This window comes from Pipistrellus kuhlii, unplaced genomic scaffold (assembly GCF_014108245.1).
Source record: "Pipistrellus kuhlii isolate mPipKuh1 unplaced genomic scaffold, mPipKuh1.p scaffold_m20_p_58, whole genome shotgun sequence".
In the NCBI taxonomy this organism is placed as follows: Eukaryota; Metazoa; Chordata; class Mammalia; order Chiroptera; family Vespertilionidae; genus Pipistrellus; species Pipistrellus kuhlii.
Genome location: NW_023425560.1, coordinates 1,786,233 through 1,810,824, shown reverse-complemented (window position 1 = coordinate 1,810,824; position 24,592 = coordinate 1,786,233). Strand labels below are relative to the sequence as shown.

Sequence of the window (24,592 nt, the reverse complement as noted above, 5' to 3'; positions counted from 1 at the left end):
GGGATGGCTTCGGGTCGACATGGGCAGACAGCGATGCTCAGTGTGTGTCTAAAAATACAGACACATGTCAGAACACATATGCATTCATGTACATACATTCAGACAGCCATACGTGCAGACAAGCAAGTGTTACAAACACGAATGCATGCCCTCGCTGGTGTGGCTCAGTGGATAGAGCGTTAGCCTGTGGACTGAAGGGTCCCGGGTTCCATTCTAGTCGAGGGCAAGGCCCAGGCGCGACTCGATCCCCAGGGTGGGGCGTGCAGAAGGCAGCCAATCAATGATTCTCGTTGCTGTTTATAACTCTTTCCCTCTCTCCCTTCCTCTCTGAAACCAATAAAATTATTTTAGGAAGAGGAAGAAGATAAAGATAAAAATTATGATCAACAAATACGTAGCTATCAACAAGTGAATCTAAAAACCAAGGGAATTTAAAAATCTGATGAACAATATTAACTGGTGAATATAATAGAATCAGAGGTATGGAAGGGGAGTGGACTGACGATTCTCAGGGAAAAGGGGAGTGGGGGTGCGGGAAGAGACTGAACAAAAACTGTGCACCTGTGGATGAGGACAATGGGGGATGGGGAAAGGACAGAGGGTGGGGTGGGAACCTGGTGAAGGGGAGAAATTGAGGGGGGGGGAAGAGGATCACATTTGTAATAATCTGAACAATAAAGATTTATTTAAAAAAAAAAGAAAAAGAAAAACTGAAGTACAAAAAAAACAAAAAACAAAAAAACAAAACTGAACTCACAGAAACCGAGAACAGATGGGTGGTTGCTGGAGGTGGGGGCGTGGCAGAGGGTGAAGGAGGTTAAAAGGTATAAACTTCCAGCTATAAGATAATAAGTTCTGGGGATATAATGTATAATATGATGACTATAGTTAACAATTTAGCATTAAAAATTTGGAAGTTACTAAGAGGATATTTGAAAATCACTGAGAATATATATTATAATAAAAGTTGTCATAATGGGGGAAAAACTGTAACTATGTGAGGTGGTGGATGTTAATTAAATTTATTGTGGTGATCATTTTCCAATATATGTCAAATTATTATGTTTTATACTTTAAACTGATATAAAGTATGTCAATTTTATCCTAATAAAACTGGGAAATTTTTTCCATAACACATTAAAAAAAATAATAAAATAAAAAATAAAAATAAAAATAAATACCAATGCACCCACACATGTACACTTACAAACACATACACACATATACACTAATACACACACATACACACACCAATACACACATACACACATACACACATACACTAACACACATGCACTAATACACACATACACGAATACACACACATACACTATTACACACACACATACACACATACACTAATATATACACTAATACACACACATACACACATACACACATACACACATACACTAATACACACATACACACTAATACACACACATACACCAATACACACACACTAACACACATACATACACACTAATACACACATACACACATACACTAATACACACATACACTAACACACATGCACTAATACACACATACACTATTACACACACATACACTAACACACATACACTAATACACACACATACATACACACACATATACTAATACGCACACACACACATACACACATACACTAATACACACATACACTATTACACACACATACACGAATACATACACACACACATACACACATCCTCTTGAAGGGAAACGGGTACATGATATGTGATCCTCCACACGCTTCCCGAGGCACACGCTAGGGGCGCTGCCCATGCTGACACGCACAGATGTGCAGGGCGCTCACGCCTGCCTGACCTGCGTGTGCGGCACTGTGTTCAGGACGCCCCGGTGCAGGGCGTGGGTGGTGCCACTTCCAAGCCGCCATCGACGGCAGCTGCGAGCGCCTCCTCGCGCCCTCGTCCCCACAGGTCCAGGGCCCGGGGCACTCCATGCACAGAAGGTAGGTCTAGCCAGCCCGGTGCAGGGTGGCAGCCCGATGCCGGCGCCCGGCCCTGGGACGCCCCGGCCCCGCCCCCTAAAGGGCCCAACTCACGTAGATGACGCGGCTGGGGGAGCCCGAGGTGCTGGACGCAGGCCCGGAGATGATGCTCTCGGAGGACGTCCTGGTCTCCTGGGGGGATGGACGGAAAACAGGACGGGTCAGCGGAGACCGTCCAGCGGCAGCCGTCAGTCACGGCCACAGAGGCCGGCTCCCGGCGGTGACCTCCCGGTCAGGGTGAAGGATTCTCACAGCAACAGGCACTGGACGGACAGCGGAGACTCTCAGACAGACCGGTGACGCTACAAGCCGGCAGGGTGGGCAGCGCCAAGTGCCGAGCTTCCGTGGCACAGAGAGGCCCCGCTCCAGGGGCAGAAGCAGGCCAGGCTCTGAGCGCCGGGGCCAAGGCCGCCTCGGACCCAGAACCAGGCTGCTCAGGGACTTTTCCGCCCAGATTACGGGGACGGGGGCAGCGTGTGCAGCAGCGGCTCTGCTGTCAGACTTGGGGGGATGGTCCCCTGAACGGAAAGACCGGTCTCAGCCCCAGCCACAGCTTCCCCAGGCGCCTGGCTCCGCCCCTCGCCTCTCTGGGCCTGGCAGGCTCTGCAGGAGCCGCGTTGGGTCCCGCACCTCAGCGAGGTCTCAGAGTCAGCCCCTCAAGGTCACTGCTGGCCTTGCTCACACTGCGCCCCCGTCTTGGCCCGGGGGCTCCGCCACTCGTGGGACCTGCCCCGAGTGCCCACTGCGGTGGGAACCCGGTCCTGCCCCCTGCCTCTCCGAGCCCAGCTCCTGCTTCCCCCGAGGTGACGGCACCCGGACGCTGTCCCCTCTGCTCCCCACGGCCAGCCTGCCCGTGTCCAGGTGGACACTCCTCCGGCTCCCGCCCGATCACTGCACCTGCGTCCATCCGGCCTGCGGCCCCGCCTGGCCCAGCCCCCCACTAGCCCTCCTTCTCACCCGTCTAAATGGAACCCTCCCCGCGAAGGGCCCCCCAGCCAATAGCACGAACCCCTCTCCCCACCCCCTGCCCCCTCCCCTCACCTCTCCCAGGCAGACCCCTTCCCCCCATTCTGCGGCCCCCTCAGCACCCACACCGCTGCAGTGCCAGCAGCCTTGTCGGGGCCTCGTTAGGGCTGAGTGGTGTCCCCCGATGCACAGGCCGAAGTCCTCACCGCAGGGCCCGGAGCGGCTGTGTTTAGAGGCAGGGCCATCGGGCTCCTGGGCCTTCAGGGTGGGCCCTGACCTCACGTGACTGGAGTCCCCGCCAGGAGGGGGTAGCCCCCGCTTAAGAGTGTCACACCTGTGGCCCGCGGCGTGTGTGGCCACGGCAAACGCTCATTAACGATGATTAACAATGACCCATTTACCTCAGCCCTTTGAATTCAGCCTGTCTCTTTGGAAATAAGCCGACATTTCTATGAAAATGTAAGCTTTTTTTTTTTGCGGCCCCATCCACTTACACCTGGTTTATTGGGCCCGCCTTGGCCTTTGAGTTTGACACGCTTGCCCTAGCTGGATAGGCTCTGGTCAAGGGCACATGCCCAGTTGTGGGCTCGATCCCAGTGTGGGGCGTGCAGGAGGCAGCCAGTCAATGAATCTCTCATCCTCGATGTTTCTCTCTCCCTCTCCCTCCCTCTCTGAAGTCAGTAAAGCATATTAAGAAAGAAGAGACGAGGACACAGACACACAGGGAGGGACGGCCCTGTAGGACCCGGGAAGGAGACGGCCGTTGTACATGCCATGGAGGGGCCTCGGGAGGGGGGCCGCCCTGCCCACCCCCAGATCTCCGGCCTCCGGCCTCCGGGGGGAAAGAGGCGCCTGGAGCACTGTCGGCCGGGGACTCTAACTCACACAGACCGGGGACCGCCCCTCCCGGCGGAGCACGCCCCGCCCCCTACACACAGCGGACAGCAGCGAGGACGGGACACCTGGGCCAGCCGTCCGGCACAAACCTGGAAGGCACAGGGGGTGGCACCCGGGCAAACCTGCTTCTGCATCTGGAAGGGAGAGAGGGGACAGGGCGTGATGCTCGCCGCACACCTCTGCAGGACCCCCCGTCAGCCTGGACCCCCCTTCCACGCCCCTGGCTCCTCCGGGACCCAGCTCGGGGCCGCTGCCTCCGGGAGGCCCGCCCTGCTTTCCCCGGCCCCTGGACTAGGCTCTGCTTGCCGAAAGGGGCGTAGTCATGGGACTGCCTGTCCCCACAGACCACAGGCTTCCAAGGGCCGGCGGGGTCAGGGGTTCCCCCTAAGCTCAGCCTGAACCCACAGCGCAGTCCCAGGTCCCCAGCCCGACCCCCCAGTCCCCAGGTGCGATGGCCACTCCGAAGGGAACTCGGGTCTGTTCTTCTCGCCGTCCCTGCGGCCAGGAGGCCTGTGTCACTGGCCACAGGCGATGTCCGCACACAGTTCACACGCCTGCACCCTCTGCCCCCGCCTCCTCCCCGAGGAGCCCGAGGCCGCTCCCGGGGGCTCCGTGTCGCTCCGAGGTCACCTCCCTCTCACCTCAGGCCCTGCTGGCCATGGCAGGAAGCCCCTAGCGCCGTGGCTCCCCACCTTCCTGACGCCGCGGCCCTTTAACCCAGCCCCTCGTGTGGTGGTGACTTCACCACTGTCATTTCGCCACTGTTATGAGTGGTGACGTAGACATCCGTGTTTTCCGATGGTCTAGGCGGCCCACCAGCGGGCCTCACCCTGTGGTCGGGGCCACCACCACGGGAGGAGCTGGACTAAAGGGCCGCGGGGTCAGGAAGGATAGAGCACTGGGCTAGACCCGCCCTGGGTGCAGCAGGGTGGCCCTGCGCCCCCCGCGCCCGGGGAGTGTCCCCGCCCGGGAGGGCCCACAGCTCCCCGCCTTTCTGCCCCCCACTCAGCCTCCTCCAGGAAGCACTGACTACAGGGTCACAGCGGGCGGGGTCTGACACCCACCGGTCTCCAGGTTAAAGCTGAGGCCCAGGCCCAGAGAGGGCTAGTGATCCGCCCGATGTCACACAGCCGGGCGGAGGCACAGCTGACTCCGAGGGCGGGAAGGAGCCGCCTCCCAGGGCCCGGGGCCGGAGCAGGGGGCAGCGGGTAAGACTGCTGGGCACACCCACGGCAGGCAGAAGCCCTCTACGATCACCAGGTCATGGGCGCCACCTGACCGGGCGGTTTCAGCAGTTCACGAGGTCATGACCTCGGCCGCCCTCCGGAGCCCACCCGCACCCTGAGCCGCGGGCTGGCAGGGCTGGCAGGGCTGGCTGGTCCATGGTCATTAACTGGCGCTCTCTTCCTGCCTCCCCCGCCAGAGCAGCCAGCTGGCCGGAGAACTGTCCCTGGAGCCCATCCCAGGGAAAGCCGGCTGACACACCCCCTCCGCCTGGCCACCCGGCCCGGACACGACCCTCACTTCCTGGGCGGGACAGAGGCCTGAGGGCTGGGAGGGAAACCGGGGACTAGCAGGGCATGGGGGGGCCTGGCCCCCGGCCCCGGGCACCGCACCCAGGGGGCAGCTGCGCTGGCAGCAGCCTCCCCCCAAATGTTCCCAAAGCGTCTTGGGAATGGCCCGGAGCCACTGCTGTGCAGCCGCGGGCGTGACCTGCCCGCCCTGTCCCTCCCTCCTTGTCCCACCCTCCCTGTCCCTCCTGCCCTATCCCTCCCTCCCTGTCCCTCCCTCCCTGTCCCTCCCGCCCTGTCCCTACCGCCCTGTCCCTCCCTCCCTGTCCCTCCGGCCCTGTCCCTCCCTCCCTGTCCCTTCCCTCCCTGTCCCTCCTGCCCTATCCCTCCCTCCTGTCCCTCCCTCCCTGTCCCTCCCGCCCTATCCCTCCCTCCTTGTCCCTCCCTGTCCCTCCCGCCCTGTCCCTCCCTCCCTGACCCTCCCTCCCTGACCCTCCCTCCCTGTCCCTCCCTCCCTGTCCCTCCCGCCCTGTCCCTCCCGCCCTGTCCCTCCCTCCCTGTCCCTCCCGCCCTGTCCTTCCCTCCCGCCCTGTCCTTCCCTCCCGTCCTGTCCCTCCCTCCCTGTCCCTCCCTCCCTGCCCCTCCCGCCCTGTCCCTCCCTCCCTGCCCTCCCGCCCTGTCCCTCCCGCCCTGTCCCTCCCGCCCTGTCCCTCCCTCCCTGTCCCTCCCTCCCTGTCCCTCCCGCCCTGTCCCTCCCTCCCTGTCCCTCCCGCCCTGTCCCTCCCTCCCTGTCCCTCCCGCCCTGTCCCTCCCTCCTGTCCCTCCGGGTGCAGGGCCTCCGGGTCAGAGCCTTCCTCCGCGGGGCTGTGGCCACGGGCAGCACGGTGGCCTCCGGCGGGGAGCAGAGCCGGCGCTGGGCTCCCTCGGGCCCGGGAGCCGCTGTGGCCACCCTGGCTGTCCCCGCGTGGCCTCTGTGGTCTCCGTCTCCTCCCACCCCCGGTGGGTCTCCCCGGGCACACGCCATGCACGCGTGGGGTCTGGAGGCCACTCGCGGGGGCCCCCTTTGGCAGGCCCGGGCTTGGCCTCCGGGATGGAGGTGTCCACGGACAAAGGTCGGGCCTGGAGGTCACGGCAGGGTCATGGACTGGGGCTGGGAGGGGGGCGTGCTGCCCGGCTCTCCGGTGAGGCCGGAGGCACAGGCGCCGTGGGAGAGGGTGGCGGAGCCGCCGTGTGCGACCGCAGGACAGTGACGGTCAGGCCTGTCCCCGCGGGAGGCCAGGCAGCGTCCCCACAGGCTGGGGCCTCACTGCCACACCCGCAGCTGCTGCCTCGTGTGGCCACAGGGACTGCAGACCGACGGGGGGCCAGGGTGAGCGCAGGGTCCCTGTAAGGTGAGGGGATCAGGGCCCGGCCCCGGGGAGGCAGCAGTGAGGAGGAGGAAGGAGGTGGGGGCTGTGGGGGGGCTGCTCTCATATCAAACCCCGCGGCCTGCCCTTCAGGTGACCATTCTGGGAATGGAGCCAAAATGGCGGTGACCGCTTGGGGACTCGCCGACTTCGAAGTTGTCCTCAAGGTATGTGGCCATCAGCCTCCCGAGCAAATGAGGAGGTCAGAGGGCAAGGGGAGCTACTTGCACCGACCCCAGAGCCCACTGTTTACACCTGACACCCCCCCTCGGGCACGCACCCACCTTGCTCTTGTCCTCCGTCCTGGCTGCTTGTCGGCAGGCGGGGTGCCAGATGGAGGAGCCTGGGGACAGATTCCGGGGGTCAGTGCCACACCCGAGGCAGGGCCTTGGGGGTGTCCGGAGTGGGGGGGAGGACGGACGTCCCCTGGCCGTCACCTCCGGGGAGCCCCGGGCACACTCTGAGCTGGGCCCGGACAGGCAGGTGCATCCTGCCCCAGGGCCTCAGCCCAGCGTGGGGACGGGCACGGCAGACACGCTGTGAGCTCGCGGCTCCACGGGCTCACCCCTAGGCGACGGGCGGGTACACGGGGCTCCCTGCTGTGTCGTTTGCAATGCCCTCGAGGCCTGTGGCCACGCCCCCTTCGCCCCACCCGCCAGGCCAGAGGCCCGCGGCCTCGAAAGCTAGGACGTGGGGTGTGGGGACACGCCCTGGCCAGCCCCGTGGGCACAGAGGGACAGCTCCTCGCCATCTAACCCGATGATCCTAGCGCCTCACCCGGCCCGGGCTTGCGGGGAGTCTGGGCTGGAGGCCGCCCGGGGCCCCTGCTCCTCAGAGCTTCCTGCCCGGGTCACCTGCAGGTCACACCGGTGGAGCCCGCACCTGGCAGACCAGGCAAAGGGTCGGGGGTCCAGGCAGGGAGCGGGGCTGGGGTCTGTGGCTTGGAGCTCGAAAACCTCGGCCTGGTCAGACCTCATCTAACCCCCCGGAGACCGAGGCCGGGAGCGGGCGGGCCAGGGGAGGCCCCACAGGAATCAGTCTCCCCGTGGCGCCCGCCTCAGCCCAGGGCCCGGACGAGTGTCTGTCCTGACACGGGGCCCCTGTGTGGTGACTTCACGTCCCCAGCTGCCGCCCTGACCACCGGGCTTGGGGCAGGAGGACGGAGAGCGGGGATCGCGGTGGGGGCGGGCCCTGGGGGGCACCCCTCCCGCCAGGCGCCCAGCCCTGCTGTCGGGCACAAAGGGCCTCTTACACGGGCTCTGCGGTGGGGACAGGAGGGACAGGAGGGGACGCCGGGGACCGGCCATCCTGGCTGACCTCACCCGTGAGGCTCGGCCGCAGCAAGGGCGGCCTGTGTGGCAGCTGGCCCAGATGTCGCCGCATGATGCCATCACACAGCCCCTGAGCAAACACGGGGCAGTGTGCGGCCTGCCCCTGCCCGCCCTGCCCGGCGGCCCCTTACACTGGGCACAGAGAGATCATTGAGAAGAACTGCAGCCAAAGAGATGGGTCTCGCCCGGCCCTGCGGCTCAGTGGTGAGCTCTGACTCCCGAACCAGGAGGCCACAGTTCCATTCCCGGTCAGGGCCCAGGTCCGCGCGTCAGGCTCCATCCCCAGTGGGGTCGTGCAGGAGGCAGCCGATCCATGATTCTCTCATCACTGATGTTTCTCTCGCTCCCTCTCCCCTCCTCTCTGAAATCAACACAAGTCTATTTCGAAGAGATGGGTCTCGACGCCAAACATCCTCCCCGAGGCCTTTCAGGAGGGTCCCAGCAGCTCCTGCCCCCTCCAGGCAGACCGGGGCCATGGGCTCTGCCTCCCACCATGCCCGCCGTCCCACCCCCACCCGCCGTCCTGCCAAGCTGCTCAGGAACGCCTGCTTGGGCCCTGTCCCCGCTCCCGCTGCATTGTGGGCCCCCTCACTAGGGGAGCACACCCGTGACCCTCGTTCACACACAGCGCGTGCGATGGGCCTGGGCGATGCTGGACCTGCCCCGGGACAGGCGGTGTGCCCAGCTTACCTTGAAGGTACATCTCCTCGCCCTCGGCGAACATCCGGCCGCACCGGACGCAGAGCGCGCACAGCGGGTGGTAGTGCTTCTCGCCCGCCTGTGGGGACAGAGCGAGGGCCCTGTGGGTGCAGCCGGTGCCAGGGTGTGGGCGGGCATGCTGCCAGCAGGGAGTCCCAGAGCCCGATCGGGTGAGTGGCCGGTGCTGTGGGTGCCAGCTGGCTCTGCCCTCTGGGAACCACGTCTGGGCACAGAGGCCTAGCCAGGCCACTGGCGTCAGCAGCTCCGGCTCAGCCGTCCAAGGGCAGCCTCCCTGTACCTCCCCCAGAAGGTGGAGGGCCAGCCAGTCACTGGTCACCTCTGTACCAGGGGCCCAGGAGGAGGAGGAGCTGGGCAGGGCAAGGCTGGCATTATTTGGGGAGTGGGGGGGGGGGGGGTGGAGGGGAACAGAGGGAAGGGACTGGGAAGCCCAGGGGAGAAAATTAGTAATTTTCTTAGGCATCTCTGTATTGCTTGATTTTCTCTCTTAGCATTTATGACTTTCATAATTCTTAAAGCCCATTAAATTAGGTTTACATGTTAATACTGAAATAACCTAAACTAATTGCACCCACTGGTTCGGCTTAGTTCTGCATGGTGCCAAAAACAAACAAATAAACTCCAAAACACCCCCCAAATATTGTGTTTAAAGTATTGTCTTACTTTATAGTGAGTATTTCTTACCCCTTCAGGGAAGGGCGGGGGCTGCAGCCTGTGGCTAAGAGTGGATGTGGCCCTGGCTGGTGTGGCTCAGTGGATAGAGCATTGGCCTGTGGACTCATGGGTCCCAGGTTCGATTCCTGGTCAAGGGCATGTACCTCAGTAGCAAGTTCCCCAGCCCCGGCCGGGGCAGGAGGCAACCCACCGATGTGTCTCTCTCACATCGATGTTTCTCTCTCTCTCTCTCTCTCTCTCTCTTCCCCCCCCCCTCCTCCCTCCCTCCCACTCTCTCTAGAAACCAATGAAAAGAAACGTCCTCAGGTGAGGATTAAAAGAAGCGGGTGCTGATCCCCATGGTTCACTCTCTCCTGAAACGGGAAGAGCCCCACAACCTCTCCCTGGACTCGCCTGAGTCAGAGTCACTTTCCCTGCGAGCGAGTGACAGGGTGAGCTTCATTGTGAGCCGCTCCCCACCCCCCACTGTCAGCGGGTCCAGGCCCAGGTGAGCCCGAGAAGACCCCAGACGGGCTTGGAACAGCCGGACACTGGGAGGGGCTCCATCCCCACAAGCGGAAGCACTCTCAGTCGGGGTGGTGGCTGCCTGGGGGTGTGGGGGGCCCGGGTATTGGGGTTGCTGGTACACTCTTGTCCGGGGGCTGGTGGCACAGGGTCCAGTCTGTGGACATGTATGAAGCTGCGTGTCCGGTGCGTGCTCTGCTGGGGTGAGACATGCCCGGCGAAGCTTGCCCCCATGTGGCCCAATGTGCAAGCTACACGCATGAACTCTGAGAAGGAAACCCGGGGTCCTCTTCACGGCTCCCACACGCCCGAGCAGCACAGCCTCACCGGAGGGAGGGACCGCCGAGGCAGGAGGAGGTGTTTGCCATCACAGACCGGAATGTGCAGGCATCCTCCAGCCCGGACAGAGCACACAGCCCTGCCGGCCGGCCACGGCGCGGCCATCGCCAGAGAGGACGTCCGCAGGGCCCAGGAGCAGGGGCTGTGCCCACCCAGGCCACGAAGGAGCCGGCGTCACCCCCCGAGGCACCCGCACCCCGAGAGGTGCCCACACCCTGCAGGGACCCACACCCCACAGGCACCCACACCCTGAGAGGCACCTACACCCTGAGAGGCACTCACACCCCACAGGCACCCACACCCCCGAGGCACCCACACCCCGAGAGGCACCCACACCCCGAGAGGCGCCCACACCCTGCAGGGACCCACACCCCGCGAGGCAGCCACACCCTGAGAGGCGCCCACACCCCTGAGACACCACACCCCCGAGCACTCACACCCCGCGAGGCACCCACACCCCCGAGGCGCCCACACCCCCGAGGCACCCACACCCCACAGGCACCCACACCCCCGAGGCACCCGCACCCCGAGAGGCGCCCACACCCTGCAGGGACCCACACCCTGAGAGGCACCCACACCCCACAGGCACCCACACCCCGAGAGGCACCCACACCCCCGAGGCATCCGCACCCTGAGAGGCGCCCACACCCCTGAGACACCCACACCCCCGAGGCACCCACACCCTGAGGGGAACTCACACCCCGTGAGGCACCCACACCCCCGAGGCACTCACACCCCCGAGGCACCCACACCCCCGAGGCACCCAGACCCTGAGAGGCACTCACACCCCGTGAGGCGCCCACACCCCACAGGCACCGAGCAGCCCGGGGCGATGCTGGGGCAGAGCGAACCGAAGCAGCTCCCGTCGGGGCCCTGGGCTTCGGGAGGTAACGGCGCAGCCGCCTGGAACCGTCTGTCCCGAGAAAGCGGAGGATCACCCCGGGGCCGGGGGAGGTGAGAGGCCAGAACGAGAGAGAGGAGGACGGGGTCCCCTCAGCACCGCACACGGACGCTCACAGCGGCATCGGCCGTGTCCATAGGCGCGGGAGCGGAGAAACGGATGACAAGGCGGCGGGGCTGGGCGGCCCCTCTCCCACGGGGTCTCCTGCAGGCAGGCAGGCACCCGTCTCCACCTTCTCGGGAAGGCAGCCCAGCCCGGGGGACCTGCGAGGTGAGTGTGGGCTGAGGAGGGAGGAGGCAGGGAGGCAGGCAGCGAGGGAGGGATGGGTGGTCCCAGAGGAAACTTGCTTTCTCGTTGCCATGGGGACAGCGAGGCTGCTGACACAGGTGGGGCTCAGACAGCAGCACCCCATCCTCGCCTGCTCCCCTATCTGGCAGCTAATTCTACTGAGAACGAATCGGGAGTGAGGTGGGTGTGCAGGGGGTGACAGCGGGTCCGGCCCCCCCTCACTCGGCTGGTCTGGAGGTCTGGCTGCACTGCTGTCCCGGCCGCTCCCAGCCCCTCCTGGCCCTCTCCCTGGGCGCCTCCACCCCCGGAGCCCAGCGCTGACAGGAGCTGCTCCAGGACCCACCTCGGCCCCTCCCGGTCCCCTCCCGGCCCCCTCCCCCCCCATCAGCCCCTCCCAGGCCCTGCAGGACCAGCAGGTCCTCCCCCCGCCGGCACAGAGCAGGCCCATCAGGACAGACACCGACATGCAGGGCTCGGGGACCGGGGCACAGGATGCCTCCGATGTGAGAGAGGGAGGCGGAGGGAGCGCCCACTGCCGCCGAGGCACACGCAGCCGGCGGCAGCACAGGTGGGGCTCTGCACAGGTGCGGGCAGACCGGGGGCTCGCCGGCCGCGAGGACAGGGCCGGCTGCTCTCCGCTCTGGCTCGGGGTGACAAACATCTTGGGGGCCAGATGGGGGGCAGGGAGTGACAGGTGCCCCTGCTCCCTGCAAGCCCCCACCTGCAGCCCCGCACGGCGCCTCTGGCCTCCCCGCCAGCCCCCGGGGGCACCTGGCCAGGCTGCCTACCTGCCGGGGTCCTGGCGCCAAAGCCCCGTCCGACCAGCCAACCCCACGGCCTGCTCCCGGGACGGGCCTGGGCGGGCAGCGTGTCCTCGAGGGCGGCCGCCTGCCGCACCCCCTGCCAGCGGTCCGGGCCTTCCCTTCTCTCTCAGGCCCGGCACCTGCCACCTGCCGCCCCGGGCCCGCTGCCCGCACAGCCAGGCGCGCTCCGGCGGCTCCCGGGAGCCACCAGGGCGGCTGCGCTCCCGCTGCCAGCGGCTCGCCTCCCCCGGCTCCTCTCCGCCCGCCCTCGCTGCCGCCTCGCCTCTCCGGGAGGGAGCAGCCAGCCCGGCTCCGGCAGAGAACACGGGCATCCATCTTCCCGGCATCCATCCATCCATCAGCCTCCGCAGGACACAGAGCATTGTGGGGGGAGTCTGGGGGAGGGTGGACAGCGCACCCCATGCTGTGCTCGGCTGCAACCCAGCACCGTCCGCCCGCTTACTCTGCAGACTGGTCGCCTTCCCTGGTGACCCGGGTCCACCCCGGGAGGCCTGCGGGCTGCCCCGGCCCCCTATCAGACACCCCTGGCCGCACTGAGCTGGGGCAGCTCCCTGAGGACAGTTCTGGAGCCTTCTGTGGGGCCAAGAAGCTGGCAGGCCGCGGCTGGGGCAGGTCTCCGCTCCCGGGCGCAAGGGCACGGCCCACGGCCAGGTCACACGCCTGCAGCACCAACACGCGCACACGTGCTGGGCTGGGCTTGTCTCTGGTTCAGGACCTGTGTTGGCGCTGCGTGCCCCCCGCCCAGTCACCTCTCCTCCCGGCACCAGACACTAGTGTTAGGGCCCCCGCCCCGCCCCCGCCCGCCGGCAGCCCCCTCTGCCGTGTGTGTTCACGCGCCCCAGTTCTCTGTCCCCCGTGAGCGAGGCCACGGCGTCTGAGCGGCTCCTCTCCTCGGCAGCCTGCTCCGGAGGTGGAGCAGCCGTTAAAATGCAAGTCAGTCCCGGGGGTTCCCTTGGGGGTGTGGGCAGCTCTGCAGCCTCAGCACCGCCCGGCCCACTGCCCAGAGGCCGCTTCTGGGGCCTGGGCTGGGTCCACCGCCCCCCCATTCCCACCCTCCACCCCCTCACACACCCTCCACCCCCCACCCTCACCCTCCACCCCCTACCCCCCACACACACCCTCCACCCCCAACATACACCCTCCACCCCCCACCCACACCCTCCACCCCCTCACACACCCTCCACCCCCTCACACACCCTCCACCCCCTCACACACCCTCCACCCCCCACACACACCCTCCACCCCCTCACACACCCTCCACCCCCCACCCTCACCCTCCACCCCCCTACCCCCCACACACACCCTCCACCCCCAACATACACCCTCCACCCCCCACCCTCACCCTCCACCCCCCACACACCCTCCACCCCACACCCCCACCCCCCACCCACACCTCCACCCCCCTACCCCCCACACACACACCCTCCACCCCCCACCCACACCCTCCACCCCCTCACACACCCTCCACCCCCCCCCACAACACCAGCACCCTCCACCCCCCACACCCACACCCTCCAACCCCTCACACACCAACCCCCACCCCCACACACACCCTCCACCCGCCACCCACCCCTCCACTCCCTCACAACACCCTCCACCCCCCACACACAAACCCCCTCCACCCCACACACACACCCTCCACCGCCCCCACTAGCACCCTCCACCACCCTCACACAACCTTCCACCCCCAACATAGCACACCCTCCACCCCCCCCACTCCACACCCTCCACCCCTTATTACCCCCCTACCCCCACCCACACCCTCCACCCCCACACACACACACCCTCCACCCCCACCCACACCCTCCACCCCCTCACACACACTCCACACCCCCCACACACACTCTCCCTCCACCCCCACACACACCCTCCACCCCCACCCTCACCCTCCACCCCCACACCCACACCCTCCCACCCCACACACACACCCTCCACCCCACACACACACCCTCCACCCCACCACCCACCCCACCCTCCACCCCCACACACCCCCTCCACCCCACCCACTCACACACCCCCTCCCCCCCCCCACCCTCACCCTCCACCCCACACACACACCCTCCACCCCCCCACCCTCACCCTCCACCCCCCACCCTCACCCTCCACCCCCCACCCACACCCTCCACCCCCCACACACACCCTCCACCCCCCACCCTCACCCTCCACCCCCCACCCTCACCCTCCACCCCCCACCCACACCCTCCACCCCACACACACACCCTCCACCCCCAACATACACCCTCCCCCCCCCCACCCACACCCCCCCCCCCCCCACCCACACCCTCCACCCCCTCACACACCCTCCACCCCCCTACCCCCCCACATACACCCTCCACCCCCAACATACACCCTCCACCCCCCACCCACACCCTCCACTCCCTCACACACCCTCCACCCCCCCACACACACCCTCCACCCCACACACACACCCTCCACCCCCCACCCTCACCCTCCACCCCCCACCCTCACCCTCCACCCCCCTCACACACCCTCCTCCCCCCCCACCCTCACCCTCCACCCCCCACCCTCACCCTCCACCCCCCACCCACACCCTCCACCCCACACACACACCCTCCACCCCCCACCCTCACCCTCCACCCCCACCCTCACCCTCCACCCCCCACCCACACCCTCCACCCCCTCACACACCCTCCACCCCCCTACCCCCCCACACACACCCTCCACCCCCAACATACACCCTCCACCCCCCACCCACACCCTCCACTCCCTCACACACCCTCCACCCCCCCACACACACCCTCCACCCCCAACATACACCCTCCCCCCCCACCCACACCCTCCACTCCCTCACACACCCTCCACCCCCACACACACACCCTCCCCCCCCCACCCTCACCCTCCACCCCCCACCCACACCCTCCACCCCCTCACACACCCTCCACCCCCCACCCTCACCCCCCACCCTCACCCTCCACCCCCCACCCACACCCTCCACCCCACACACACACCCTCCACCCCCCACCCTCACCCTCCACCCCCCACCCACACCCTCCACCCCCCCACACACACCCTCCACCCCCCACACACCCTCCACCCCCACCCTCACCCTCCACCCCCCACCCACACCCTCCACCCCCCCACACACACCCTCCACCCCCCACACACCCTCCACCCCCTCACACACCCTCCACCCCCCACACACCCTCCACCCCCCACACACCCTCCACCCCCTCACACACCCTCCACCCCCCACACACCCTCCACCCCCCACACACCCTCCACCCCGCGCACACACCCCGTGCTCAGCTGCTTGCCTTTCCCTGAGGTCCTGTCCCCCGCCTCCCCCAGGGACCACGGCAGCCCCAACAGCAGCCAGCAGCCCAGAGCCGAGGAGGGTGGGGTGGGTGAGGGCGGCAGCCTGGGCCCCGGGCGTGAGGGCTTTGGCCTGCAAGTGCCCCGTGACCCGGCCTGCCGGGCGACCAGTCTCCTCTGCCCCGGGCACACAGTCCTGCCTGCTGCGCCCGCTTAAGCCCTCCCGGCCTCTCGCTCTAGGCCTCAGGCTGAACCAGGACCTCCAGTCCCCGCACCTCTCCAGCTCCAGCAGCTCGTCCAGGGCACAGGGAGAGGCCCTGGAGCGCTTCCTGGAGGAGGGGGCTGGCTCCCGGGGTCCCCAGCAGAGCGGGAGGACCAGGTGGCCAAGGCTCTGGTGCAGATCCCCGCACAAACACACAGGCCGTGGGGCCCTTACCTCCAGCACGTGCCCCGTGATGTACTTCTCGCAGCCGTCACAGCGGATGCCGAACTCCGCGTGGTAGTCCGCCTCGCAGTAGGGCAGCCCGTCCCTGCAACGAGCCAGCAGGCAGGGTGGGCGCCCCAAGACCCACACCCTCGCCTGGGAGAGGGGCTGTGGCAGAGGGACAAGCCCGCTCCTCCTCCTCCTCCAGGCGACAGGCCCACCCTCTGTCACCACACCAGCCCCACGACAGACCGCGAGGACGGTCCCGTTTCACGATGGAGAAAACGAGGCGCAGAGCGCGGGGCCAGCTGCCAGCTCAGCGGCAGGGGGAGGGGCTGGCGGCGCCTCCAGGGGGACAGCGGGCCTGTCCGCGCCAGGCGGTGCCGGTGGTGGTGGCGGTGCCGGTGGTGGCGGTATTAGTGAGGAGTGACACACCGTTTGGGCACTGCCCCTGGGTAGCCGGGCAGCCTGGGGCAGGTCGCCTAACCGCGGAGCCACCACAGAGGGAGCCCTGAGGAAAAGGACCCGTCCGTGCTCGTGGACGGAGATCACGCAGGCACAGCGCTGGGTCCAGCATCTGCCCACCCAGAGCTCGTTTCTTTCCTTTTTTTAAATTTCAGAGGAAAAGAGGGAGAGCAAGTAGGAACATCCATGATGAGGGAGAATCCCTGACCGGCTGCCTCCTGCACGGCCCCCCCTGGGGATCGAGCCTGCAGCCCAGGCCCGTGCCCTGACCGGGAATCGAACTGTGACCTTGGCGTTCCTAGGTCGTCACTCAGCCCCTGAGCCAGTGGCTGGCTGCGGGCTCATTTGAAAGTGACTGTGATTATCATGATGATGACCCTCCTCTAGACAGGGTGCCTGCGGGAGGGGCAGGGCCTGGGCTGCAGGGGTGCCTCTCCGAGGGGGAAGCCTGGGCTACAGGACCGGGAGGTAGAAACGGGGGCCGGAGGAGCCACATCCAAAGGCCACTGGCCTCGGGCCCTGCGGTTCCCACAAACGGGTGGGCGTGCAGCACACCCCCGAGGTTCAAAGATGGTGTCTCCATGGAGACGCCCAGGCGCCCTCCTCCTCAGTCTGGGGCAGTCGGAGGCTGCTAGGTACAGGCGGTGTGGGCCGGGCAGGGCCGCTGCCTCCCGGGGGCTGGGCGGCTGGCTTCCCTCTCACACAAGCTGGCCGCCGCCCACCTCGGCGTCCCTCCCTCTCCTCCCGGAGCCGCAGGGACGAGGGGCTGCCCCGCACAGGGGCTCCACTGAACCGTTTGTTCTGAGGTAAACAGAGGCACGTGCAGGTGAAAGAAAGAAAACAGACCCAGCAAGGCCTCCTGCAGAATCTGAGGGAAGGCACCAGAAGTGATGGGGTCTCCCTCCTCTGTGTGTGTGTGTGCATGTGCCAATATCTGTGTGCGCACCAGCTTGTGCGTGTGTGCGTGTGTGTGCATGTGCCAGTATACATGTGTGCAGGCATGTATGTGACAATGCCAGTCTATGTGTGTACTAGCATGTGCCAGGATGTGTGTGCACCAGCATGTGCTAGCAGGTGTGCGTGTGCCAGCTTGTGAGTGTATGTGCCGGTGTATGTGTGTCAGTGTGTGCATGTATGCACGTGTGTCAGCATTTTTGTGTGTGCACGGATGTACCAGTATGTGTGTGCCAGTGTGCGCATGTATGTGTGCTGCATTCCGTGCCGTTTTATGGCAGGACTTCTTTAACCATCAGCCCCTGGGACAGCCTATCCCCTGGGGCACGAGAGCCAGCGGAGGCTCCAGCTGCGCAGAGACCCTGCTGCTGGGAGCCGAGGCCGCGGCCGCACTGCACCCCCTCCCTCCCAGCCGGGCTCCCTGTCTGTCCGGGCTCTGGACGGAGATGTGCGCCCTGGCACACAGGTGCCCGCGCAGGGCCGGCTCTCCTGAGGCTCCCTCCCCACTGCAGCCATCGGCCCCCGGAGCACACAGGGGCGCTGTGTGGGCCCGCGGCGGGAGCTGCCCTGTGGGGCCTGGGCAGGAGAGGTCTGAGCCCGGGCTGAGGTGTCAGCTGTGACCACGGAGACTGCACCGCCCTTCGTCCCTCACGCAGGACTGGCGTTGGCCGCTGGCCACTTTGCATTGTGCAGGAGAGCCGGTGCCAGCAGGGGGCGAATTCCCAGGGCGTGCCGGGGGGGAGGGGGGCGCGACCTCGAGGATGGGCTGGGAGGCATGTGACTGTCAAAGATGGGAGCGTGACATCTGCTCCGTCAGCAGAACGAATGGCGTGGCGTCTCTGCAGACCTAAGGCAGCAGGCTGCATGGCGCAGGGACAGACACCAGCCCGGCCAGGGGAGCAGGGCAGGCAGGGCAGGCGGGGCCCCCCGAGGCTCCAGCTCGGCCCGCTCACTTGCTGATGTACTCGGCGTTCAGCTCCTTCCCGCAGGTCTTGCACTTGAAGCAGCCCAGGTGCCAGTGCTTGTCCAGGGCCACCAGGGACTGGCCGTTTTTTATTTCTGCGCCGCAGCCCCCGCAGCCTGCGGAGAGGACACAGATGTCACCGCAGGGGCCCGGGGAGGGGAGCCTCGGCGCTGGGTCTCGGGACACCCTGAAAGCAGTGAGTGCCCTGGGGAGCAGACAGAGGGGACAGTCCGGCTGGTGTGCTGTGGGGACCTGCTACAGGGCAGGGGGGCACACATGTAGAAAACAAGTCACCAAGCTTGTTCCCACGTGGCTGAGCTGACTGCATGCACCGGGCTGTGGCTGAGCTGACTGTATGCACTGGGCTGTGGCTGAGCGCTGATTGCATGCACTGGGCTGTGGCTGAGCTGACTGTATGCACTGGGCTGTGGCTGAGCGCTGATTGCATGCACCGGGCTGTGGCTGAGCTGACTGTATGCACTGGGCCGTGGCTGAGCGCTGACTGCATGCACTGGGCCGTGGCTGAGCGCTGACTGCATGCACTGGGCTGTGGCTGAGCGCTGACTGCATGCACCGGGCCATGGCTGAGCTGACTGCATGCACCAGGCCGTGGCTGAGCGCTGACTGCATGCACTGGGCTGTGGCTGAGCGCTGACTGCATGCACTGGGCTGTGGCTGAGCGCTGATTGCATGCACTGGGCTGTGGCTGAGCTGACTGTATGCACTGGGCTGTGGCTGAGCGCTGACTGCATGCACTGGGCTGTGGCTGAGCTGACTGCATGCACCGGGCCGTGGCTGAGCTGACTGCATGCACTGGGCCATGGCTGAGCTGACTGCATGCACTAGGCCGTGGCTGAGCGCTGACTGCATGCACCGGGCTGTGGCTGAGCTGACTGCATGCACCGGGCTGTGGCTGAGCGCTGACTGCATGCACCGGGCTGTGGCTGGGCGCTGACTGCATGCACCGGGCCTGTGGCTGAGCGCTGACTGCATGCACTGGGCTGTGGCTGAGCTGACTGCATGCACTGGGCCATGGCTGAGCGCTGACTGCATGCACCAGGCCGTGGCTGAGCTGACTGCATGCACTGGGCCATGGCTGAGCTGACTGTATGCACCGGGCCGTGGCTGAGCGCTGACTGCATGCACCGGGCCGTGGCTGAGCGCTGACTGCATGCACTGGGCCGTGGCTGAGCGCTGACTGCATGCACAGGGCCGTGGCTGAGCGCTGACTGCATGCACTGGGCTGTGGCTGAGCTGACTGCATGCACTGGGCCATGGCTGAGCTGACTGCATGCACCGGGCCATGGCTCGGCCCTGACTGCATGCATGGGCCATGGCTGAGCTGGGCCGTGGCTGAGCGCTGACTGCATGCACTGGGTCATGGCTGAGCGCTGACTGCATGTACTGGGTCATGGCTGAGCGCTGACTGCATGCACCAGGCTGTGGCTGGGCACTGACTGCATCCACCGGGCCGTGGCTCGGCGCTGACTGCATGCATGGGCCATGGCTGGGCACTGACTGTATGCACTGGGCCGGGAGCTGGGGAGACAGAGGCCTGCCTGCCGGGGGTGGAGCACCTGGGCCTGGGCAGGTGCACCCTCCAGCCAGAGCCATAACGGTCCCAGGGTTGCTTGCAAGCTCTGGCTTTCCCAAATTATCACACCATCCAAACCACATGCAACTTTGGAAAATGACTTTAAGACAGACTCCAGCTCCAAGGTCCAGTGTCTGAGGGATGGGAGGCTTTCCTCCACCGCTGCCCAGGTGGGGGGGGGGGGGAGTGAATGAATGAATGAATGGATGGGAACCACGTGGGCGGGAGGAACCAACACTGGGCAAGGGCCTGGCTCCGGAAATCAGCAGGAACGCCCACGCTGCCCCAGGCCACGTGGCCCAGGTGCTGGGACACCACAGCGACCCCACACGCAGGGGGGCTCCAAGCACCACCTCTGCAGTGGGATCGTGGCGGCAGCAGGGCCCGGAGCACTGGGGCCCCGGCCCCGGCCCCCATCCCTCTCGGTACCCCCCCCCCCTCCCGTCGGCAAAGGCCAGCACCTGCCTCCGCCTGCCGGATCGCACTGTGCCCACACCCACAGGCAGCTGGCGCTCCTGCTTTTAGAGGAACGATCTCCAGCTTCTACATGCAAGAAGCACATATTGAGCACCTACTGCATATACACCCTGACCACAGGAGCCAAGTTCAATGCTCTTTTAAGGGCTTTCCAAGGGGCGTCTAGACGGCCTGGAGCTGATGGTTGGGGGCCGAGTGAGCAGGAGGGAGAGGACGAGAAGCAGCCAGGAAGGCTTCCTGGAGGAGGCAGGCCAGAGCTGGGAGGGAGGTGGGTGGAAAGCAGGAGTGGCTCACGGGGCAGCGGGCACAGCCCGTGCAAAGGTTTGACGGCATGAATGTACCGGAGATTCTATCCCGGTTCCCTTCCTTATGATCCCCCCCCTCTGGTCAGCGCCTCCCCCACTCACCCCCCCCCCCCCCGCCACTCAGCGCCCACTCACTCCAGAGGCCCTGGGACAGGTGCGCACTGCCCCCCGTGGACTTGGGCAGGGAACACTTCTGGCACATGCATTCCTTCCCGTTGAAGGTCACACGGTCTCCAGGCGGGAAGGGCAGCCTGAAACGAGAGAAGGAGTGACAAGCCAGGACCCACGCACACACCGCCACCTCCTCCCGGTCCCTCACCCAGTGCTGCCGCGCCCTGCGGGGTGCCCTCAGGCCAGTCCGTGACACCGGAGAGCAGTGCCTCACCCACACCAGCAGAGGGAGCCAGCGGGCCCCGAGGAGCGGAGGTGCGGGGTCACACGCCACCTGTGCGTCCGGCCAACTGCCTCCCCCGGCGGTGGCACCCTTCGGCGTCCCACCAGGGTGTCCGAGAGCTCCTTTCGCTCCGGTCCTCACCGACACCCCCACCCTTCATCTCAGTTCCGGGCATTCTGGGGGCTCTAGGGCGGCATTTCACCTGAGTCCGAGCTGCCTCCCCTGGTGCGGACGATGCTCAGCCTCTTTCTCACATACATATTGCGGGGAGCACATGTTAAACTCGTTTGCCCATGTTTTAATAAGGTTTTCTTTCCCCCCCATTTTCTTCTTCTTCTAATATTGACTTGCAGAAGCTCTTTATATATTTCGGACACCAGTGCTCCAGGACATACGTGTTATCTACCAGCTGACGGCTTGCTTTGCTTCTTCTGTGTCTTTTGACGTTCTCCTTCAGCTTGAAGTTTCCTCTAATCGGTGCAGGACACCCGGCAACACATCCCCTCAGCGTCTGTGCGTCTACACGTCTTTGTTTTCCGACTGACCACTTTACCGACACTTCTGTTCGTGCACACGCTAACCGCCACATCCCACTCGAAGGCTGTTAGGGAAGTCAACGCGGTGCGACCATCCTCACAGTCCATTTGAGGAAGGTTTTATCACCCCCCAAAAAGAACGCCATACCCTTTACCGGTCTTGCCTTCATTTTTGAAGGGTTGTGTGGGGGTTTTTTATAGATTTTTTCAGCTCTTTAAAGATGTTATTCTAGCCCAAACCGGTTTGGCTTAGTGGATAGAGCGTCGGCCTGCAGACTGAAGGTCCCAGGTTCGATTCCGGTCAAGGGCATGTACCTTGGTTGTGGGCACATCTCCGGTGGGGGGGGGGGGTGCAGGAGGCAGCTGGTCGGTGTTTCTCTCTCATTGATGTTTCTAACTCTCTATTCCTCTCTCTTTCTCTCTATAAGAAATCAATAAAATATATATATTTTTAAATAAATAAAGATGCTGTTCTATTGTCTTCTGGTGCACACAGTTTCAGATAAGAAGTCTGCAGGAATTCTTTTACCAGCGGCCCAGTGCATGAAATTTGTGCACGAGTAAGGGCCGTAGGCCTGGCTGGTGATCAGGGCCGATTGGGGCTCACCGGCTGCTGGCTGGGGCCTCCCTTCCTTGGTGCCGGCTGCCGGCCAGGGCTTTCCTTCACTCCATGCCACCCCCTGGTGGTCAGCACACGTTATAGTGAGCGTTAGTACTCCCTGAACTCCCGTGGGGACACTCTGTATATTAGCCTTATACATATACACTGGAGGCCTGGTGCATGAATTCGTGCGCAGGTGGGGTCCCTCTGGGTGGCCTGCAAGGATCAGGCTGAAACCCGCAGTCCAATGCCACTTGCAGTTCCTACCTGCCGCTCTTGCTCATCCTGACCCCATTGTGGCTGCTGTGGGCTCCCGCCCAATCAGTCCCGATAAGAAGAGGCTCGCCCACTGTGAGCCCTGCATCTGGCACCCTCCCAAGGGGAGTGGCCTGCGGGATCGGGCGAGACCAGCTCTCTGACATCCCCTGAGGGGCCCGGAATGCAAGAGGGTGCAGGCTAGGCTGAGGGACCCCATTGGTGCACGGCTGGGCTGGGGAGGAACTATGGGAGGGCTCCAGGGCGTGGCTGGTCCATTTTGCTCAGTCCTAATTGGCTGGACCCAAGCAGCAAGCTAACCTACCAGTTGGAGCATCTGCCCCCTGGTGGTCAGTGCACGTCATAGCAAGTGGCTGAGCAGCCTTAGCATATCATTACCATATTACACTTTGGTTGATTGTTCAGTGGTTCTGCCATTCAGTCTATTTGCATATTACCCTTTTATTATATAGGATAGATTCCACTGTACATATGTGGTGGTGTTTTTTCTCTCGCTGCTTCTAAGATTTTCTTCTTATTATTGTTTCTCAGAAATTTGATTGTGCTAGAGTCGGCAGATTTCTGTTGTGTTTATTCCCATGGGGTTCACTGGGATTCTTGGAACCATGCGTTACCAGTTTTCATCAAATTTGGACATTTTCCAACCTTTATTTCTTCCAATTTTTTTCAGTCTTCTCTAGTCCCCTGGGTCTCCACTCCCAACCCAGAGGGACAGACAGACAGATCTATATCCACAGACCCCCCAGCCTCTCGTCACATAGTCAGTCTTTTTTTTGGTCTTTTTGCTTTAGATAAGTAGTTTCTATAGTTATGTCCAGTTCACTCATCTTTTCCTCAGCAAAACCTACTGCTCATTCCTCCCAAGGAATGTCTCCTTTCAGACATTGCAATTTTCATTTCTAGAAGCTCCACGTGGTTTCTTCCAGGGTCTTCTGTGACTTTCTTACGTTTCAGCTTTCCCTGACACGCCTGGCCACTCGACAGGCAGTGTCTCCGAGTCCCTGCTGTGCGTCCCGCTGTGGCTCTCCCTCCCGGGCCCCTGCCATGAGGGTTTCTCTCCCGGCTCCATGGCGCTCCTGTGCCTGTTTGTGAGCCGGGGCTTTGGGTGGAAGTCAGACATGGTCAGTGTCACACTGCCGAGGGCGGGGCGCTCCTGTGCCTGTTTGTGAGCCGGGGCTTTGGGTGGAAGTCAGACATGGTCAGTGTCACACTGCCGAGGGCGGGGCGCTCCTGTGCCTGTTTGTGAGCAGGGGCGTTGGATGGGAGTCAGACATGGTCAGTGTCATGTCGCTGAGGGCGGGGCGCTCCTGTGCCTGTTTGTGAGCAGGGGCGTTGGGTGGAAGGTGGACATGGTCAGTGTCACGTCGCTGAGGGTAGGGCTTGCTTTTCCTCGCACAGGGCGGGCTGCCCTGTGCTTTGGCGGGCGGCGGCCGGTTTGCCAATCAGCCTGGCCTCTCTGAGGCTTCTCCTGCACTCTGCTGGCTCCGTCCCACTGACAATGCATGGATGGCCCTGGTGGTGCCCCTACTGTGTGCTGGACATTCAGTACGGACTGTCCGCCTGGCCAGCACCAAGGCCTCCCAGACCTGGGGACGGCTTAGCCTACAGCAAGCTGGTCCCTCTCTGCCTCACCCCGTGAGAGGCCGCCGTGCCCACAGGGCTCTGTGTCGGTCAGGACTCGATGGCCCCTCCATGGCTCCGGGCTCTGGCCCATGCGGCTCTCCCCTCCGCGAGCTGCTCTGCCTCTCGGAGCACCGGCTCCCGGCTCAGCAGAATGCCAGGCCTGGCGTGCCTGGGAGCGGGCAGCAGGCCAGGCCGGCCACAGGGCTCCCTTCCTTTGCCCTCCTCCTCTCAGGCCGCAGCTGCCTGGGCCCCCTGTCTGCCAGCAGGTGCTCTGTGTCTTCTGACCGCTGTTCTCGTGGTTTACAGTGGACGGGGGTCCGGGCCCAGCAGGAC

General features: G+C 64.2%; 1 protein-coding gene across 30 annotated transcripts in view; it reads right to left on the bottom strand.

The window, feature by feature from the left end:
• ABLIM2 (actin binding LIM protein family member 2) overlaps positions 1 to 24,592 on the bottom strand; it is a 93,858-nt gene that overhangs the window by 36,914 nt on the left and 32,352 nt on the right. For 18 of the 30 annotated variants that reach the window (XR_004984197.2, XR_004984196.2, XM_045573940.1 and 15 more), the window contains exons 4-10: positions 20,965 to 21,080; positions 18,443 to 18,569; positions 16,083 to 16,176; positions 8,816 to 8,903; positions 7,079 to 7,137; positions 3,967 to 4,011; positions 2,069 to 2,146 (exon numbers count right to left, since the gene is read on the bottom strand). Coding sequence is in view for 28 of the 30 variants with exons in the window: in XM_045573940.1 (XP_045429896.1) it covers positions 2,069 to 2,146; positions 3,967 to 4,011; positions 7,079 to 7,137; positions 8,816 to 8,903; positions 16,083 to 16,176; positions 18,443 to 18,569; positions 20,965 to 21,080 (607 nt within the window). In the remaining 2 variants the exon portion in view is untranslated. The remainder of the gene's footprint in view (positions 1 to 2,068; positions 2,147 to 3,966; positions 4,012 to 7,078; positions 7,138 to 8,815; positions 8,904 to 16,082; positions 16,177 to 18,442; positions 18,570 to 20,964; positions 21,081 to 24,592) is intronic. The other 12 variants (XM_045573942.1, XM_036417125.2, XM_036417135.2 and 9 more) reach the window with 4 other exon arrangements.